Source organism: Salmo trutta, chromosome 25 (genome assembly GCF_901001165.1).
Source record: "Salmo trutta chromosome 25, fSalTru1.1, whole genome shotgun sequence".
Taxonomy (NCBI): Eukaryota; Metazoa; Chordata; class Actinopteri; order Salmoniformes; family Salmonidae; genus Salmo; species Salmo trutta.
The window spans coordinates 9,959,491-9,979,751 of record NC_042981.1 but is presented as its reverse complement, the minus strand read 5'-3'; the positions used below and the strand labels follow the sequence as shown (position 1 = coordinate 9,979,751).

The following is a 20,261-nucleotide window of genomic DNA, read 5'->3' as shown; positions in this document are numbered from 1 at the left end:
ATGCTATGCACATGGCCACAGTACCCGGAGAGCGCCTGGGTGGGTTTATGCGCACCATGCCACAAATTGACCCGTGACTAGAAACCGGAATTGGCACGCTGAAATGAAATGTTCGACTTCCTGAGGTCACCGTCAAGTTTTGTTTTGGGAGGGAGGTCATTTTATGTGAGTCTACACTTTGTTTGTTTTTAAACTGGCAAATGCGTCAAATTAAGTGTGCGGTCGTGGACAAAGATTCTAGGGACACTAAAAAAGAACATCGACCCCCGTCGAAAGAAAGTGGGTAGAATGTAGCGGTGTGATTTTTCGCCTTATGCATTTTAACGGCACCTTCTTTTCATGCTTAGTATATCTAAGTTTGAAGGTACCTTTCCTACAGTCTGTTTCAGGCTCAGTCTTAAAAGGCGAATTATTTCTTTACTTTTTTCTCAACAATGTTTGTATTGCCTCAAATGAATAAGCTACAGATGTTCATTCAACGTCCGGAGCATGTTTGATTGAATGTGAATGGCTTTGTGGTGTAGGTAGTGGTTGAAAAAATACCCAATTGTCATACTTGAGTAAAAGTAAAGATACCTTTACGGAAAATGTCTCAAGTACAAGTCTAAAAGCATTCGGTTTTAAATATACGTATGTATCAAAAGTTAATGTAATTTGCTAAAATACTGTATACTTAAGTATAAAAAGTTAAATTGTAGGTCATTTCACATTCCTTATTTTTATTTACGAATAGTCAGTTGCACACTCCAACACAGACATCATTTACAAACGAAACATGTGTTTAGTGAGTTTGCTAGATCAGAGGCAGTAGGGATGACCAAGGATGTTCTCTTGATAAGTGTGTGCATTGGACCATTTTCCTGCCCTGCTAAGCATAAAAACATTTACTTTGGGTGCCAGGGAAAATATATGGAGTAAAAAATATGAATAGTATAGATACCCCAAAAACTACTGAAGTAAAAATACTTGAAAGTACTTAAGTACTTTACACCACTGGGGAAAGGTAAGTGAATGGGGGTATGACTCATTATTGGAAGATGAATACATACAGTAACATAATGTAGCACATTTTTTGCGTCCTTGTCTCATATGCTAAAACTCAAAATACAAGCAAAATCTTTCTCAATGTCCTCATAGCATACCTGTCATGCCTGTTGTATTTATCACTGTTGCAGATCTAAAACATGGCGGAAGCAAACCAAAGGCCTCAACGTAAGATGTCCACCGCAGGAGACAGTCTGTACAAGGTACTCGGACTGGAGAAGGGGGCATCGCAAGAAGAAATAAAGAAGGCATACAGGTATAAAGCTCTCAACCACAGACGGAAGCTTAGTGAACGACTACAGTTCAAAACGTGTTGGCTTTCTTAATAAAAGCACCATGAACTAAAGCTGTAGAATAGGCTGTCCTGATGCTGCTGTTCTTTCCTCTTTTTGGAAGATTTCTAGTAAAAATCTACATATTTGCCTTCTTCTCCCAGGAAACTAGCACTGAGGCATCACCCTGACAAGAACCCAGACAACCCTGAGGCAGCTGAGAAGTTTAAGGAGATCAACAATGCCAACTCCATCCTCAACGACGAAACCAAGCGGAAGGTCTATGATGAGTACGGCTCCATGGGCCTCTATGTCGCAGAGCAGTTTGGAGAGGAGAGTGTTAAATATTACTTCCTCATGCACAAGTGCTGGTTCAAGGCAAGAACTCTTTAAGATCCTATACACAGTTTCATACATATACACTTTGCAGACACCTATACCCAAAAGAGACTTATTGTACCCACTTAATGAGTGCATACTGTACATTTTTTGTTGTTATAAGCATTTGATTCCTGTTGGAAATGAACTCACGACCTTGGCGTTGCTAAATTGTTCTGTATGTTAATCATTACTCATTATTAGTGTTGAAAGAAAGCAGAACTCTGTATTATTGTTTAACAGTTAGATGTGTATGCATGAAAACTTATGCCCTGTGTGACAAAAATCCCCTGTGTATTTCCCAGACCCTGATGGTGTTCTGTGGGATCTTCACCTGCTGCTGCTGCTGCTGTTTCTGCTGCTTCTGCTGTGGGAAGTGCAAGCCACCGGCGGACGAGGAGCACACATACGTAGACCCAGAGGACCTTGAGGCCCAGATCAGAGCTGAGCAGGACAGGGGTGAGTGGGGAAGGGGCAGTGGTATAGGTATTGTGTATATTTCTTCATCCCCACTGATGCGTATCAGAGTAGTGTAGTGGCGGTATACGCCGTTTCAATGAATGGAACAGATCACAATGTTTAGCTTAAAATGTTGATAAACTATTATTTCTTTACATTTTAGGCACAGCAATGTACTGATGACGATAGGCCTTCGCGTGAATGTTCCTAAATGCAATTTGCGGAAAAAACGCTGTTCTAAAATGTGCACCCCACATGCGAGCGGTTTCATGGACAGAGATGAAAATATCTGTTAGAAATTTAGAAGGGGTGATTTTAAATATGCAAAAACTATCATGTGTTGCTAATATGACTAGGATAATGCCTTTGGCTGCTAGACAATGAGAGAGAACCAGTAGAACAGGAGAACACACATGTAAGTCTATATAAAAATGATTGCTTTCGTGTTTCTATGGTGGGATTTTGGCTATAGGCTACTTTCAAGTAAGGTAAGATGTGCCTCCATGAAGTAAAACGTCCAAGTTTAAAAGAATTAACAAATAGAAAAAAATATGGCGACGCTAATGATAGGCCTAACCGTCTTCTGGTAGATGGAAAGGTTTTCTTAAACACCTTCTCTATTAAATGTTAACTACAGTAGCTACAAAGTAGCCTACCTGTCAGAATGATATCATGATTTTTTCACATCAATCCAGTAGCCTTTTCTTTTGCAAACTCCAACTTGTGCTACAGGAACACTGCTAAGCAAACAACGGTGCTAGGTGCCTGCACGCAGGGTAAGCACGCAGGGTAAGCACGCAGGGTAAGCACGCAGGGTAAGCACGCAGGGTAAGCACGCAGGGTAAGCACGCAGGGTAAGCACGCAGGGTAAGCACGCAGGGTAAGCACGCAGGGTAAGCACGCAGGGTAACTGCACTAGACCTCAAATTGTCTCCTGATGTGGTTTAAGCATTGTTATGTACTTAGTGCGTTCCAAATTTTGTTTCACTTTTCACTATAGATTTATTTTTTTATCTACACACAATGGCAAAGCGAAAACAGGTTTTTAGACATTTTTGCCAATTTATAGAAAATAAAAACAGATACCTTATTTACCTGTGGTAAATTCAATTGATTGGACATGATTTGGAAAGGCACACACCTGTCTATATAAGGTCCCACAGTTGACAGTGCATGTCAGAGCAAAAACGAAGCCATGAGGTTGAAGGAATTGTCCATAGAGCTCCGAGACAGGATTGTGTCGAGGCACAGATCTGGGGAAGGGTATCAACAAATGTCTGCAGCATTGAAGGTCACCAAGAACACAGTGGCCTCCATCATTCTTAAATGGAAGAAGTTTGGGAGGTGACCAAGACCCAATGGTCACTCTGACAGAGCTTCAGAGTTTCTCTGTGGAGATGGGAGACCCTTCCAGAAGGACAACCAGCTCTCCACCAATCAGGCCTTTTCTAGTAGATTGGCCAGATGGAAGTCACTCCTCATTAAAAGGCACATGACAGCCCGTTTGGAGTTTGCCTAAAGGACCAAGGTTGAACTCTTTGGCCTGAATGCCAAGCGTCATGTCTGGAGGAAACCTGGCACCATCCCTACGGTGAAACATGGTGGTGGCAGCATCATGCTGTCTGGATGTTTTTCAGCGGCAGGGACTGGGAGGCTGTCAGGATAGAGGGAAAGATGAACGGAGCAAAGTGCAGAGAGATCCTTGATGAAAACCTGCTGAAAATAGCTGTACAGCGACGCTCCCCATCCAACATGACAGAGCTTGAGAAGAATGTGAGAAACTCCCCAAATACAGGTGTCAAGCTTGTAGCGTCATACCCAAGAAGACTCAAGGCTGTAATCGCTGCCAAAAGTGCTTCAACAAAGTACTGAGTAGAAGGTCTGAATACTTATGTAAATGTGATATTTAAGCTTTTTATTTTCAATACATTTGCAGACTTTTCTGAACCTGTTTTTTGCTTGGTCATTATGGGGTTGTTGTGTGTAGATTGATTGGGGGGGGGGGGGGGGGGGGGGAATTGAATCAAATTCACAATAAGGCTATAATGTGGGAAAAAGTCAAGGGGTCTGAATACTTTCCGAATGCACTGTATGTGATGGTATACAATTCAGCCCCTCTCTTTGTTTAGATGAACAAGCACATCACTGAAATGGTTCCGGTGCACTATAACATGCTGTGAGGGTTCCGGTGCACTATAACGTGCTGCGAGGGTTCCGGTGCACTATAACATGCTGTGAGGGTTCCGGTGCACTATAACGTGCTGTGAGGGTTCCGGTGCACTATAACGTGCTGTGAGGGTTCCGGTGCACTATAACATGCTGTGAGGGTTCCGGTGCACTATAACGTGCTGTGAGGGTTCCGGTGCACTATAACGTGCTGTGAGGGTTCCGGTGCACTATAACGTGCTGCCAGGCTTCCGGTGCACTATAACATGCTGTGAGGGTTCCGGTGCACTATAACATGCTGCCAGGGTTCCGTCCGGTGCACTTTAACGTGCTGCCAGGGTTCCGGTGCACTATAAGGTGCTGCCAGGGTTCCGGTGCACTATAACGTGCTGCCAGGGTTCCGGTGCACTATAACGTGCTGCCAGGGTTCCGGTGCACTATAACGTGCTTCCGGTGCACTATAACGTGCTGCCAGGCTTCCGGTGCACTATAACGTGCATCCAGTGCACTATAACGTGCTGCCAGGGTTCCGGTGCACTATAACGTGCTGCCAGGCTTCCGGTGCACTATAACGTGCTGCCAGGCTTCCGGTGCACTATAACGTGCTGCGAGGGAGGAAGTAGAAGTAGTCTGAAAATGTTTTTTTCATTTTACAACCAGTGGTGAGATTATAATTATGTCTCAGCCAGGCCCAAGTTCAGCCTCTGGCAACTCAGGTGAAACTCCAAACTGGGGCGGCTTTAACTCATTTTGTATACTGTATTACGTACTTACTGTTTACACCTATTGGATTTTGTACTGTAGCAGCTTGTCTGGGTGGGTTACTTTGAAAATGTAATCCATTACTAGTTACCTGTCAAATTGTAATCCGTAACAACTTTTGGATTACCCAAACTCAGTAATGTAATCTAATTACATTGTTACTTTTAGATTACTTTCCCCTTAAGAGGCATGGAAGAAGACAAATGTATGTTACCAATTGAACGACATCTATTGCAGGATAAATCAATGTTAAAGTTTACATATCTGGCCATATATGGATGTAACATTTTACTTTATGGGTTGGTTATGTAGGCTTCTTCTAACCCATCGCTTTCTACTACATATAATAGAACGATTAAATTATATCTTTGCATTAAAAACCAAAGTCTCATGGGATGCTTTGAGCACTACTGAAAAGTGTTATTTACATATGAAAATGATTGCTATATGCTGCATTTGCTATAGGCCTATTGTTGACCTTTTTTGTTGGTGCCGCTGATATCTTGATAAAATGCAGCTGTTTAAATGGCAAATCCACAGATGAAACAATAACAAAATGAACACCCCTCAGCTTTTTACCAAAACAGAGGAGGGATGGGCCTGGAGAAATGTAAACACTCTCAGGTTAATAGACAGAGCTATGGATGCAAGGACTGAACATCCATGATATAACAATTATTGTTTTAACCATGTTCTGAGGCTATGTATGCAGTGTTTATTTACATTTACAATGTTTACAAACATTAGAATAAAACAAGCATATATTTTGGGTTCTGATGGAATGTGACAGTTGAACTAAACTCATGAGTCATTTCTAAGTTATATTCTTCAAGAATGTGTGCATGCATATATATATATAAAATAAATGAAAGTTTGGACGCACCTACTCATCAAATAAAGATGCCCAAACTTTTGACTGTCTAGAAATCCAGAAATGGATGTAGCATTGCCTTTTTAAGTGTGCAAGTTTGCGCATGTCTCCATTAGGCCTAGGGATTGGCATGAATTAGATTGAGCAATAAAAGCCCCACTTTTATTCCATTCACTGGCTGTCCACTGGTTTCAAAAACAGTGATTTGATAGGCAGCTTAAACTTCTTGAATTCAACCATTATTGAGTTCAAAATAAATCAAATCAAATGTATTTGTCACATACACATGGTTAGCAGATGTTAATGCAAGTGTAGCGAAATGCTTGTGCTTCTAGTTGCGACCATGCAGTAATATCCAACGAGTAATCTAACTATTCCACAACAACTACCTTATACACACAAGTGTAAAGGAATGAATACGAATATGTACATATAAATATATGGATGAGTGATGGCCGAACGGCATAGGCAAGATGCAGTAGATGGTATAGAGTACAGTATATACATATGAGATGAGTAATGTAGGGTATGAAACATATTTAGATTTGTGAACAGCCATCCACAACAACCACAATCTGTAAGGCGCAAATGGCTAAATGAGAGAGCAGCAGTGTGATTCACATCAATGTGCTATGTAGATATCAATAATAAGTGATATCCGTGTCACCGTAGACTACACCACTGCTGTCATCCTTACCTCCAAGCGTTTATTCAAGTTGGATAATCTTTGGATGCCGACAGCAGTCTCAGACATAGCTTGGACTGTAGCCTACAAAAGCCCATTCCTGCTCTTTTCCCGCAATCCATCAAAGACATTTGGGGTGTCATCATAGTGGTCTCTGACTTGTGGTCAGACTCACTCAGGTGGAACTAACTTAAACTTGCACCTTTTCTATGCTGGTTTGAAAGTCATTGAGAAAACAGAGGTGGCAAAAGAAATGACGCCAACATCCTTTCTGAATTTTAAAAGCAATCATCTAGTTTTTCAAACGTATCTGTAATCTGATTTCAATATTTTTGTAGGAACGGATTACAGTCAATTTTTAGTTGTTGTAATCTGTTACTCCCCAACACTAAAGATAAGGCCCTGCAGTTTATTAACCTATATGCTTCTTGTTTTGGCTTCTTTTACCAATTTGGTATTTTAGCTCTGAATGTGCTAGCTGAACTAATGTCATTCCTTTCTTCCATTGCAAGCCTGCTTCCTTGTTTGATTGCGATGATGATTGCATAATTAAGGCAATGTTTTTGTTACTGCCTGTTAATCTACATGGTAAACATGGTTTGTAATTGTGGATAATGATGATCATTACTAATAGAAGTGGGTGTGTAAAACAAAACCAAGAAGAGCACAAACGTCCATATGAGCTAATATAAGTATATGTCTAGATCTAGTCATCTAATAGGAAACCGCTGCCTGCTCGAGAAGAGCTCAGTGAATTAACAGTACATCTCTGTTCTCCCTACAGGTGAACATCAACCCGTTGTGGTCCAACCTCATACTGCTGCTGTTGAGAAGGCAGAGTCCGACCACGACCAGTCTGCATCCAACCACTCTGACCAGTAAGAACCTGTTAGCGAGGTGTCTTCCCATAGCCTGGTCCCAGATCTGTTAGTGCTGTTTTGCTAACTCCTATGGTCATAAGGACTTGGCAAGACTGCACAGACATGGGACCAGTCTAGTCTTCCCAGTCTGCTACTGCCAACCAAGATGGTCCACTCCACTGAAAATACTGTGATCAGTTTCTGGGGTTCAGTGGCAGGTGCTTAAATGCTACAGTCAACCCTCTGTACTATATGTGGCCAAAGCCATATACAGCTCCTTCAGAAAGTATTCATACCCCTTGACTTATTCCACATTTTGTGTTACAGCCTGAATTTTTCTTACCCATCAACACAGAATAACATGTTTTTTTTTAAATGTTGCTAATTAAATGTAGAATATCACCTTTGGCTGTGATTTACAGCTGAGTCTTTCTGGGTAAGTCTCTAAGAGCTTTGCACACCTGGATTGTACAATATTTGCATATTATTCTTTAAAAAATTATTCAAGCTCTGTTAAGTTGGTTGTCGATCATTTCTAGACAGCCATTTTCAAGTCTTGCCGTAGGTTTCTAAGCCGATTTAGGTCAAAACTGTAACTAGGTCACTCAGGAACATTCAATGTCGTCTTGGTAAACAACTCCAGTGTAGATTTGGCCTGTTTTAGGTTATTGTCCTGCTGAAAGGTGAATTTGTCTCCGTGTCTGTTGGAAAGCAGAATGAACCAGGTTTTCCTCTTGGATTTTACCTGTGCTTAGCTCTATTCCGTTTCTTTTTATCAACCACTGCCTAGTTCTTGCCGATGACAAGCATACCCATAACATGATGCAGCCACCACCATGCTTGAAAATATGAGGAGTGGTATTCTGTAATGTGTTGTGTTGGATTTGCTCCCAACATATCACTTTCTATTCAGGACATTAAGTTCATTTCTTTGCCACAGTTTTTGCAGTTTTACTTCGGTGCCTGTTTTGGAATATTCTGTACAGACTTTCTTCTTTTGACTTTGTCGTTTAAGTTTGTATTGTGGAGTAACTACAATGTTGTTGATCCATCCTCAGTTTTATCCTATCACAACTGTTAAAGTCTGTAACTGTTTTCAAGTTACCATTGGCCTCATGGTGAAATCCCTGAGCAGTTTCCTTCCTCTCTGGCAACTGAGTTAGGAAGGACTATCGTTGTAGTGACTGGGTGTATTGATACACCATCCAAAGTGTAATTAATAACTTCCCCATGCTCAAAGGGATATTCAATGTGTGCTTTAAAAAAATAAAATAAAAAGTCACATAAGTCTATGCAACTTATGTGACTTGATAAGCGAATTGTTACTCCTCAACTTTATTTAGGCTTGCCAAAACAAAGGGGTTGAATACTTATTGACTCAAGACATTTCAGCTTTTCATTTTTTATTAATTTGTAAAAATGTCAAAAAACATAATTACACTTTGACATTATGGGTTATTGTGTGTAGACCAGTGACACAATCTAAATGTAATCCATTTTAAATTCTGGGGGTAACATCAAAATGTGGAAAAAGTCAAGTAGTGTGAATACTTAAGGCACTGTATGTGGATGTATATTTTCATATCTTCATAATAAGACTGTATATGTCTCATTTTCAATTGCCAGTTGTGGTCTATGTTTACAAGAATCGTACATTCTTATGATTGTGCCAACTGTCAAGTTTACCTTAATGTTTAGGGGATCTTTTTGTAGATTGAAAAATTAGAATTTTTAAATAGTATGAAACAGTATGTACAGGGTAACGGCTTCTATGTATACTTAATGGACCATGTAGAGAGGGTGATTAAATCGAAACTGATGTCTCCCAAATGGCTTCTTGTCTTGTGCACTACCTTTTGACCTCAGCTATGTAGTGCACTACTTTTCACCAGGGCCCATAAGTCTCTAGTCAAAAGTAGTGCACTATATAGGGAATAGTGTGCCATTTTGAGACGTAGCCTGAGTCTGAATTCGTAAATGTGCACTTTAAGCGCCTTAGCATAATGAACCACTGTCATAGTAAGGGCTGCTGTGAACTGCCACTCCCCCTTACGTGGGAGACCAATAACTGCAACTTTAACCTATGTGAAGAAATGCCCAAAGTTTAAATGTGTTGTTTATATGTTTGTTTGTAGGCTACAGAGCAATATTTGTTCAGGCTTTATTTTCAGTTTTCCAAAGCTTGTGATTCCAATTTGTAGGATTCTGTACGCCAACCCCAGTCCTGAACTCACATATGTGCTCACTGCTTTTATTTTGTCACATCTCTCTCTCATACCTCCCAGTTTTTTTTTCTCTGTGTGTAATAATATAGGAGATGTTGTCATTTAAAACTCTCTCTGTATTCCTGAACCAAATGATTCTCTATTTCTTTTGATGATCTAATCTTGTGTGATCTGGATACCCTGTCAAATTCCCTTTCTGTACACGATATTTTTTATATTGATCGCTTCCTACGCACGCCCGCTAGACTTTTTAAACACTTGGACACCAAGTAATGACAGTTGTTGAAAGCCATTGTCTCACACACTAGCAATCCGCATATTTTAAAGTGGGTTTCTGATGTAGTTCACCAGTTTCAGTGAATACTGCCAAAATTCCAATGCAGGTAAAAAATCTTTCTGTAATTGTTCACCCGACCTAATATGGATAGAACAAAGGCCTTCCTTTTAATAAAAACATTTTTTATCCAACTTTTTTTTTATATACTGTTGATACTGTAAAATATATTTATGTGTGTATATGATTAATAAATTGGGGATTCTGATATTGTTTGCCTATTCATGTCTTCTGCATAACTTATTTTTCATGACAATACCGTACTTCTACAGAAAACAAATGTGACTAAAGGTGCTTGTAGTCCAGAAAAACATGAGACTTGATACCTAATTTATTTACTATCAATGCTTGATACACAATGAGTAGCAGTAGCCACAATAGGCAACTGACTTGGAGTGACTTGGCCTGTTATGATAGGTTGTTTGTGTAATCATGGCCCCTAGTCAGTTATCTCCCAGTGTCCATGCAAACACCACACCTGATTAACAGGTGTCAGGTTTTCAGCAGGTGCAGGCAGGAACCAGGTCAATGTTGAGAGGCTGACGGAATTAGGTCGGAGAGGCAGCGATATCATAAGGACTGTGGCGTTTTCCTTTTGGTTGTATATCCACTGTTTAAGCCTATGTTTTGATTCTTACTAAACTTTCAGGAGCTGTTTTGAAGGAGATGATGGATTCTGAGAAACACCATCTCATCGAGGATGATACTACAACATACTCCATGGCATTACTGGGGCATGTAGCTCTTCTTTGCAACCTTTAAGGCCTATGTTAGGAAAAGTTACTATTTTAATGTTGCATTATCTTAATCTCAGTTAACAGCTGCTCAGTCCAAATTGCACTAATCGATAAATGGACAACTCCGTTATCAGTGTATAGTTGATAGAATGATGTGTGTTTCTGTGTGAAAGAAATACAGCCTAGACAGAACATGTATACCAAGTGCTTAGTTATCATTAAATGTACCCAAGTTGATGATTTTCATGCATATTTGTGTGTTTTGTCCCAAACCTTCTTGCTGTTTTTAATATGAGAGCTCTAGTGAGTAAGATTTCCATTGTATGTATTATTCCATGACCCACTCTATATGACAAATCAACTTGATCTTGGGACGTTTTCTCTCAGGTCATTCCCTGGGTCTGATCAAGACAAATGTCCCAGTCCAACAACAGAGACTGGAGACAGAACTGCTGCAGCTGACCGGTGGGAACCTGTTACTGCTACTGGTCACTGCCATGAGAACGACAGGGTTTTGTGGACAGAGAGTCGTGAGAAGCAGCTGGCCAAGAGGAAACTCATCATCGCTTCTGTTGTCAGCCTGGTCTTCATGGTTGGAGAGGTGATCGGTAAGATTCTGATAAATAATGACACATGAAGAAGATAATGGAGACAGAAAACAGAAAGAAACTAATACATTTTGGAGCACAGATTTTCCTTTTTACTCAACTTGTAAAATAATCAATCTGGTGGATAAATTATATTTCTGAAACGTGTGTGTGTTTCATTTTCTCTATCCTGACAGGTGGCTACGCGGCACACAGTCTGGCCATCATGACCGACGCTGCTCATCTCCTCACAGACTTCGGTAGCATCATGGTCAGCCTCTTCTCTCTATGGGTCTCCTCCAGACCTCCCACCAAAACCATGAATTTTGGCTGGCATCGCTCAGGTTGGTTTGACTTTATAAGAACTCAGACTGGCACCATATGTCAATATGACTAGTTTTAGTCAGATGAACTCAGACTGGCACCATGTGTCAATATGCCTTGAGAGAAGAGGCTGACCATGATGCTACCGAAGTCTGTGAGGAGATGAGCAGCATCGGTCATGATGGCCAGACTGTGTGCCGTGTAGCCACCTGTGAGGATAGAGAAAATCAAACACACACACACACACGTTTCAGAAAAGTGTTCTGAGGCTAAATATAATTTATCCACAAGTCAGATTAACTTTCCTGAACATGTTTCAGTGAGCTTCAGTACATTCAAAAGATGTAACTTTCCATAATGTATATTTTAATAACAATTACCACTCTCGGTGTGTATTTGGATAGGGAAGCAAAAAAATGATCCTTTGTAGTTGAATAACAGTCTATGAGTCAGTGATTCAGTGTGGGAGATTCAGTGATTCAGTGTGGGAGATTCAGTGTGGGAGATTCAGTGATTCAGTGTGGGAGATTCAGTGATTCAGTGTGGGAGATTCAGTGATTCAGTGTGGGTGATTCAGTGATTCAGTGTGGGAGATTCAGTGATTCAGTGTGGGAGATTCAGTGTGGGAGATTCAGTGATTCAGTGTGGGAGATTCAGTGATTCAGTGTGGGAGATTCAGTGATTCAGTGTGGGAGAGTTTGCTCTTGTAGATTTTGATGTGTTTTTTTGTACAGGGGGTGTGAATAGGGAGTAAATTAGTTGACACCTTAAGTAAATGTTTCTCTAATTTCCTGGGAACATCAATGTGTCAGCATTGATATGACCAGATATCATTCCCAATAAGTCTTTCATGGTCACGTGTGTTCTGAAAGTGGTCATTGTGGTTAAAAGACACTAAGGAAGTTAAGTTGCTAATTGTTTACTTCTATTGTGGCTTAAATGTTGGCTGTATCACATATACATGATATAATATGAATCCTTTTCTTATCGTCCCTATAATGTTCTGCAGAAATCCTGGGTGCCTGTCTGTCAGTGCTGTCCATCTGGGCTGTGACAGGAGTGCTGGTGTTCATCGCCGTTCAGAGGATCCTTAACGATGACTTTGAGATCCACAGCCACATCATGCTCATTACCTCTGGCTGTGCTGTGGGGGTCAATGTCTTGTGAGTAAAGCTAAGAATGTCTGTTCTGTCAATATATATTTTTACATTTTTTATTGGCCTTTATGGGATTGGTTGTGAAGGTGAGAGAGACATAGACTGGTCCCAGATCTGTTTGTGCTCTCTTGTCCACTACTATGGTAATTGCCAAACAATAGGACTTGGCAATACAGCATGAAAAGATCTGGACGAGACCTGGTCAGTTGTAGATAATTGGCTGCTCATCTAACAATAGTCTTTGTTTGTTTGTGAAGAATGGCCCTAATCCTCCATCAGTCCAATCACAGCCACGGTCCCTCCTACCATCGACCCCATGACAATACAGTCAACCTATCACACGGCCACTCTCACGGACTCCCTGGTGGCCATGGCAACACCAGCGTGAGAGCGGCTTTTATCCATGCAGTAGGGGATCTGTTGCAGAGTCTGGGGGTACTGCTGGCTGCTACCATTATACACTTCTGGGTCAGTGATGCTGTCGACTTCACTTGCCTTATTCCTTTTAGCTCATAGTGGCGCCAAATGCCTTAACAGTTATTCTTCAGCAAACCCCAGCCATCAACAGGCAAACGGTAGGATGAGATATTTATGCAGCAGAACATGTTAACCATACTTACTGTAGGCTATACCTGCAACTCTGGCTAATATTTAGAGGAAAACGTCAGCTTTATTATTTATCTCTTTTTATCCCCAACAGCCTGAGTATAAAATAGCAGATCCCATTTGTACCTTCATGTTCTCTGTATTTGTGCTGGGAACAACTGTCACTATCCTGAAGGATGTCTTCAGGATACTCATGGAAGGTGAGTACACAGGTTATCATCCAAACCTTGAAGTAAATTCTGTGGCCTGTGTATTTATCGTTCTGGACCTTGAAAGTGTGTGACCAAGTTAAACAAAAAAAATCATTAAAGGCTATTGTATAACATGGCTATTGGATGTAATAGTCTCACTGCATAGAATGTTATCATAAGCATCCTTAGTGTTTTTTTGTGGGACTCTACAGGGGTTCCTAAAGGTATCGACTTCAATACTGTGAGAGAAATGCTGCTGTCGCTGAGAGGAGTCAAGACCACACACAACCTCCACATGTGGGCCCTCACATTGAGCCAGTCACAGCTCTCTGTACACGTGACTATAGGTACCCACATGCCTGCACAGACTAACACTACAATACTATGTCTGTCCAATACACTCATGGTCATACGGACACACACACACACACACACACACAAACACAAACACAAACATCTGAATATTCTGTCAGTTGTTAATCAGGAACACCTCAGTATTGGTGGTTTGTGTTGATGTGACTTTGTTGATCTCACCAAAAATAATAGAATCCATATCCCTTTTTCTTTTGTTCTGAAGAGGAAGATGCCAGTCCCCAACTGGTACTCGTGGAGGCTACCAAGCTGCTCCAGTCAGAGTTTGGTTTCTCCAGCATCACCATCCAGGTTGAGCAGTATGCAGAGGAGATGATCTATTGCATGCAGTGCCAGGACCCCACGGACTGACATCACCACCACCACGGGGTTGAGACTGAACTATAGGGACCACTATGGGAGATTGACTGACTGACTGACTGACTGACTGACTGACCACTATGGGAGACTGACTGACTGACTGACCACTATGGGAGACTGACTGACTGACTGACTGACTGACTGACTGACTGACTGACTGACTGACTGACTGACTGACCGACCGACCGACCGACCGACCACTATGGGAGATTGACCGACCGACCGACCACTATGGGAGATTGACCGACCGACCGACCGACCACTATGGGAGATTGACCGACCGACCACTATGGGAGATTGACCGACCGACCACTATGGGAGATTGACCGACCGACCACTATGGGAGATTGACCGACCGACCACTATGGGAGATTGACCGACCGACCACTATGGGAGATTGACCGACCGACCACTATGGGAGATTGACTGACTGAATCCATGGGGGTTATTTGAGAACCCTGCACAAAATCTAACATGTGCTGGCTAGCTACTCGATTGAGATTTGTTAAGTCTGTCATGACAGACCACTATGGGGCTAAAGACTCTACGGACAAGAGAGCCTTCTCTACCCTATGAGAGGGAAGAGTTGTACCCAGCCGATGTCTGTACTGTATGCCTGTTACAGTATGCCGTGTGAGATCACACGACTTTACTTCAACAGGGTGTACTGTAGATTATACACCGGGACATGAGGTGCTATCACTTCATTTTCCTTCATGTAGCACTTCTGTAGCTCCTGTTTCGATCAATATTGGTTTTTCTAGTAAGATAACAGACAGACAAGGTCAACAGAAAGTATCATTGTCACACATAATGTTTTATGTAAAAGATCGGATCATATTTAGATAATTACATGTATCATATTTATTTAGTTTATGTTACATAACAGGTGTGGTATATTAACATAAATACTGAAACATTTCAATCTCGAACATAGTTTTTTAAACCTTTCAGTTGGTAGACCTTTCAGTTGCCTTATTTCCCTCTACATTCTTACTGATTTACTACCAAGGTGAGACCATGGTGATTGAGGGACTTCACAGACAGGGTGAGATTCAATCCAAGGCGTTTTATAGACCAGCACACTGGAAAGCCAACAATGCGCCTTTTGAAAGGAAATTTCCCTGACGTCCGTGGAGATCACATTCAATGTAAACATTGTGCATGTCAACTCAAGCATAAATGACCTTTAAAAGACGAGCCATGCGCTGCTCTGTAAACGTGCCTTGGATTGAATCCAGGACTTGGTTGTTCAGGATCTGAGTAATGTGTTGAGCCTGGGGAACAGACTCATGCCGTTCTGTGTCATCACCTCCATCTCCAAGGGAACCCCTTCTATCTTACTGATGTACTCAGCACAGACAGATGTTCTCCGGCTCATTTCTCACCTACAGTATGTTTAAGACACAAAAGCAGAGAGAGTAGTGTTAGTAATACCATCGCTATAAAATATTCTTAGATGTATAAATTATTTTCCAACATTATTTGATGTACGACCACTTTCAAACCAGGATAAAGTAAATTGTATATGGATGTCAATATATACTCTATACTTTGTTTTTCTCTGACAGTGTGTTTTACTTTGTTTTTCTCTGACGGTGTGTTTTACTTTGTTTTACTCTGACGGTGTGTTTTACTTTGTTTTACTCTGATGGTGTGTTTTTACTTTGTTTTTCTCTGACGGTGTGTTTTTCTCTGACGGTGTGTTTTTCTCTGACGGTGTGTTTTACTCTGACGGTGTGTTTTACTTTGTTTTTCTCTGACGGTGTGTTTTACTTTGTTTTTCTCTGACGGTGTGTTTTTCTCTGATGGTGTGTTTTACTTTGTTTTTCTCTGATGGTGTGTTTTACTTTGTTTTACTCTGATGGTGTGTTTTACTTTGTTTTACTCTGATGGTGTGTTTTTCTCTGACGGTGTGTTTTACTCTGACGGTGTGTTTTACTCTGACGGTGTGTTTTTCTCTGACGGTGTGTTTTTCTCTGACGGTGTGTTTTTCTCTGACGGTGTGTTTTACTTTGTGTGTTTTTCTCTGACGGTGTGTTTTACTTTGTGTTTTTCTCTGACGGTGTGTTTTACTTTGTGTGTTTTTCTCTGACGGTGTGTTTTTCTCTGACGGTGTGTTTTACTTTGTGTGTTTTTCTCTGACGGTGTGTTTTACTTTGTTTTTCTCTGACGGTGTGTCAGTAAATAAATGAACACATAAACACCCCTGTCTGTTTCTCTGGCCCCAAGGCAGTAAACCAGTTTCTAGACACACGCTGTCCAACGGCAGCTGTTTCACCAGGTTCTGCTTCTTGTTAGAAAACACATAAAGAAAGGAAGAAGAAATGCACTTTGTCTGTTCAGATAAAATGCATCAAACAATGATTCTTTTTGAAACAATAAAGTGAACAAGTCCTGTGTTGTTACACCTACTCAGTGTGAGAAAACAAAACAAATCAAATCACAATTTATTTAAAGTGTACTTATCAAAAGCCTCGATACAGAAAATTATAACAATCATTTTTGTAAAAAGAAAGTGCATTATGCTCTGAATACATTTCTCGTGTAAAGAACAATACTAGTTCCCTTTTGAAGGCAACAATAGTGTTCCCATCAGTCATACAACAAGGTATTGTTCTTTACCTGCTCTTCGCTTTAGATGGAGGAAGGGAGAAGTACTCAGCTCTCACGCCCTCCATGGCAACTGTCAATAACACTCCGAGATTTGACTACAACACAGTATATAAATGAGTAAAACAGTATGTGAACATTGTTAAAGTGACTAGCATTTCATTATTAAAGTGACAAGTGATTCCATGTCTTTGTACATAGGACAGCCGCCTGTAAGGCACAGTGTTGACTAACCGGGTGGTAGCCGGCTAGTGACACTGACTAAGTTCAGTACTGGGTGGAGGCCGACTAGTGATGGCTATTTAACAGTCTGATGGCCTTGAAATTGAAGCTGTTTTTCAGTCTCTCGGTACCAGCTTTGATGGACCTGTACTGACCTCGCCTTCTGGATGGTAGCAGGGTGAATGTCCTTGATGATCTTCTTGGCCTTCCTGTGAGATTGCCTGCCCTCCAGGACATCTACAGCACTTGATGTGCCCCTGGTGATGCGTTGTGAAGACTGCACCACCCTACGGTTGCGCACAGTGCAGTTGCCATACCAGGCGGTGATACAGCCCGACAGGGTGCTCTCAATGGTGCATCTGTAAAAGTTTGTGAGGGTCTTAGCGGCCTAGCAGAATTTCTTCAGCCTCCTGAGGTTGTGTACTAATCATACTACCTTATACACTGAACAAAAATATACACGAAACATGAAAAGTGTTTGTTCCATGTTTCATGAGCTGAAAAATAAGATCCCTGAAATGTTCCATATGCACAAAAAGCTTATTTCTCTCCAATTCTGTGCACAAATTTGTTTACACATCCTTTGCCAAGATAATCTAGCCACCTGACATGTGTGGCATATCAAGAAGCTGATTAAACAGTATGATTATTACACCGGTGCACCTTGTGCTGGGGACAATAAAAGGCCACTCTAAAATGTGCAGTTTTGTCACACAACACAATGCCACAGATGTCTGAAGTTTTGAGAGAGCCATGCAATTGGCATGCTGACTGCAGGAATGTCCACCAGAGCTGTTGCCAGAGAATTGAATGTTCATTTCTCTAGCATAAGCCACCTCCAACATCATTTTAGAGAATTTGGCAGTATGTCCAACTAGCCTAACAACCGCAGGCCACGTGTAACCACGCCAGCCCAGGACCTCCACATCCAGCTTCTTCTCCTCCGGGATCGTCTGAGACCAGCCACCTGGACAGCTGATGAAATTGAGTATTCTGTCTGTAATAAACCCCTTTTGTGGGGAAAAACTCATTCTGATTGGCTGGGCCAGCTCCCCAGTGGATGGGCCTGCCTCCCAAGTGGGTGGGCCTATGTCCTCCCAGTCCCACCCATGGCTGCGCCCCGGCCCAGTCATGTGAATTCTATAGATTAGGGCCTAATTAATTTATTTCATTTGACTGATTTGCTTATATGAATTGTACCTCAGTAAAATCGTTGAAATTGTTGCATGTTGCGTTTATATTTTTGTTCTGTATATTTACAACCTACTGTTTAGTAAAAATGTGATTGGCCAGAGCTCCAGAACGTTGTGTTTAGTCTTTAAAGACATCGTGTTCTGAGAGAGAGGTTTAAACAAACTAGACCGGTGGTTCCCCAACTTTTTATAGTCCCGTACCTCTTCAAACATTCAACCTCCAGCTGCGTACCCCCTCTAGCACCAGGGTCAGCACACTCTCAAATGTTGTTTTTTGCCATCATTGTAAGCCTGCCACACATACACTATACAATACATTTATTAAACATAAGAATGAGTGTGAGTTTTTGTCACAACCTGGCTCGTGGGAAGTGGCAAAGAGCTCTTATAGGACCAGGGCACAAATAATAATATAATAATAATCAATCATTTTTCTCTTTATTTAACCATCTTACATATAAAACCTTATTTGTTAATATAAAATTGTGAATAACTCACCACAGGTTAACTCACCACAAATACATTTAAACTCAGGTTTTCACAATTCCTGACATTTAATGCCAGCAAAAATTCCCTGTCTTAGGTCAGTTATGACCACCACTTTATTTTAAGAATGTGAAATGTCAGAATAATAGTAGAGAGAATTGTTTATTTCAGCTTTTATTTCTTTCATCACATTCCCAGAGGGTCAGAAGTTGACATACATTCGATTAGTATTTGGTAGCATTGCCTTTAAATTGTTTAACTTGGGTCAAACGTTTCGGGTAGCCTTCCACAAGTTTCCCACAATAAGTTGGGTGAATTTTGGCCCATTCCTCCTGACAGAGCTGGTGTAACTGAGTCAGGTTTGTAGGCCATTAGTGGAATGTACTGACCATTAGTGGAATGTACTGACCTCGCCTTCTGGATGGTAGCAGGGTGAATGTCCTTGATGATCTTCTTGGCCTTCCTGTGAGATTGCCTGCCCTCCAGGACATCTACAGCACTCAATGTGCCCCTGGTGATGCGTTGTGAAGACTGCACCACCCTACGGTTGCGCACAGTGCAGTTGCCATACCAGGCGGTGATACAGCCCGACAGGGTGCTCTCAATGGTGCATCTGTAAAAGTTTGTGAGGGTCTTAGCGGCCTAGCAGAATTTCTTCAGCCTCCTGAGGTTGAAGAGGCGCTGTTGCGCCTTTTTCACCACACTGTCTGTGCGGGTGGACCATTTCAGATTGTCAGTGATGTGTACGCTGAGGAACTTAAAGCTTTTCACCTTCACTGCGGTCCCGTCAATGTGGATGAGGGCGTCTCCTGAAGTCCATGATCGGCTACTTTGTTTTGTTGAGGTAGAGGTTATTTTCCTGGCATCACTCCGCCAGGTCCCTCACCTCCTCCATGTAAGCTGTCTCATCATTGTTGGTAATCAGGCCTACTACTGTTATGTCGTCTGCAAACTTGATTGAGTTGGAAGTGTGTGTGGCTACGCAGTCAAAGGTGAGTCATTGTTTCCTACTGTCAGGAGAATTTTCAATCCCAATGATAACTAACAATCAATAAGCTTTGACCAATCCCCAAGGTTTGTAAGACACTGGGTTAATAATAATTAGTCAAAGACTCAGCTTCTGCAAAAGGTTCGTACAGTTTATTCACGAGAACGTTCTGAAGTCCATAATACAAAGACATCCATTTTATAGTTTACTCCTTACTTACGCACATACATCCACACAAACAGTAGCTATCCTACGCACATACATACATACACACGAACAGTAGCTATCCTACGCACATACATACACACGAACAGTAGCTATCCTACGCACATACATACACACGAACAGTAGGTGAGTTGTATCCCTCCC

General features: G+C 41.5%; 2 protein-coding genes across 4 annotated transcripts; both read left to right on the top strand.

Moving 5' to 3' along the window:
- Positions 1-56: 56 nt before the first annotated feature.
- On the top strand, positions 57-8,179 carry LOC115161972 (dnaJ homolog subfamily C member 5). 2 transcript variants are annotated; one of them, XM_029712832.1, is made up of 5 exons: positions 57-165; positions 1,176-1,300; positions 1,481-1,694; positions 2,000-2,153; positions 7,422-8,179. In XM_029712832.1, the coding sequence occupies exons 2-5, from the start codon at positions 1,185-1,187 to the stop codon at positions 7,517-7,519; spliced, it is 582 nt and encodes a 193-aa protein (XP_029568692.1). In that variant the 5' UTR covers positions 57-165; positions 1,176-1,184; the 3' UTR covers positions 7,520-8,179. The 2 variants fall into 2 exon arrangements, with proteins under 2 accessions (XP_029568692.1, XP_029568693.1); XM_029712833.1 differs by having other exon boundaries at positions 105-279.
- A 207-nt stretch (positions 8,180-8,386) lies between these two features.
- On the top strand, positions 8,387-14,460 carry LOC115161970 (zinc transporter 2). 2 transcript variants are annotated; one of them, XM_029712828.1, is made up of 8 exons: positions 8,387-10,790; positions 11,181-11,401; positions 11,578-11,724; positions 12,714-12,867; positions 13,119-13,329; positions 13,562-13,667; positions 13,871-14,005; positions 14,236-14,460. In XM_029712828.1, the coding sequence occupies exons 1-8, from the start codon at positions 10,723-10,725 to the stop codon at positions 14,379-14,381; spliced, it is 1,188 nt and encodes a 395-aa protein (XP_029568688.1). In that variant the 5' UTR covers positions 8,387-10,722; the 3' UTR covers positions 14,382-14,460. The 2 variants fall into 2 exon arrangements, with proteins under 2 accessions (XP_029568688.1, XP_029568689.1); XM_029712829.1 differs by lacking the exon at positions 11,578-11,724.
- The last annotated feature ends 5,801 nt before the right edge of the window (positions 14,461-20,261 follow it).

Bases quoted from the DNA above. Each gene is read 5' to 3' on its own strand.
- LOC115161972 (XM_029712832.1), top strand. From the start codon at position 1,185: ATGGCGGAAGCAAACCAAAGGCCTCAACGTAAGATGTCCACCGCAGGA. The intron at 1,695-1,999 runs GCAAGAACTCTT...TGTATTTCCCAG, and splicing joins TGCACAAGTGCTGGTTCAAG to ACCCTGATGGTGTTCTGTGG. The intron at 2,154-7,421 runs GTGAGTGGGGAA...TTCTCCCTACAG, and splicing joins CAGAGCTGAGCAGGACAGGG to GTGAACATCAACCCGTTGTG.
- LOC115161970 (XM_029712828.1), top strand. From the start codon at position 10,723: ATGATGGATTCTGAGAAACACCATCTCATCGAGGATGATACTACAACA. The intron at 10,791-11,180 runs GCATGTAGCTCT...GTTTTCTCTCAG, and splicing joins TACTCCATGGCATTACTGGG to GTCATTCCCTGGGTCTGATC. The intron at 13,330-13,561 runs GTCAGTGATGCT...TATCCCCAACAG, and splicing joins CTACCATTATACACTTCTGG to CCTGAGTATAAAATAGCAGA.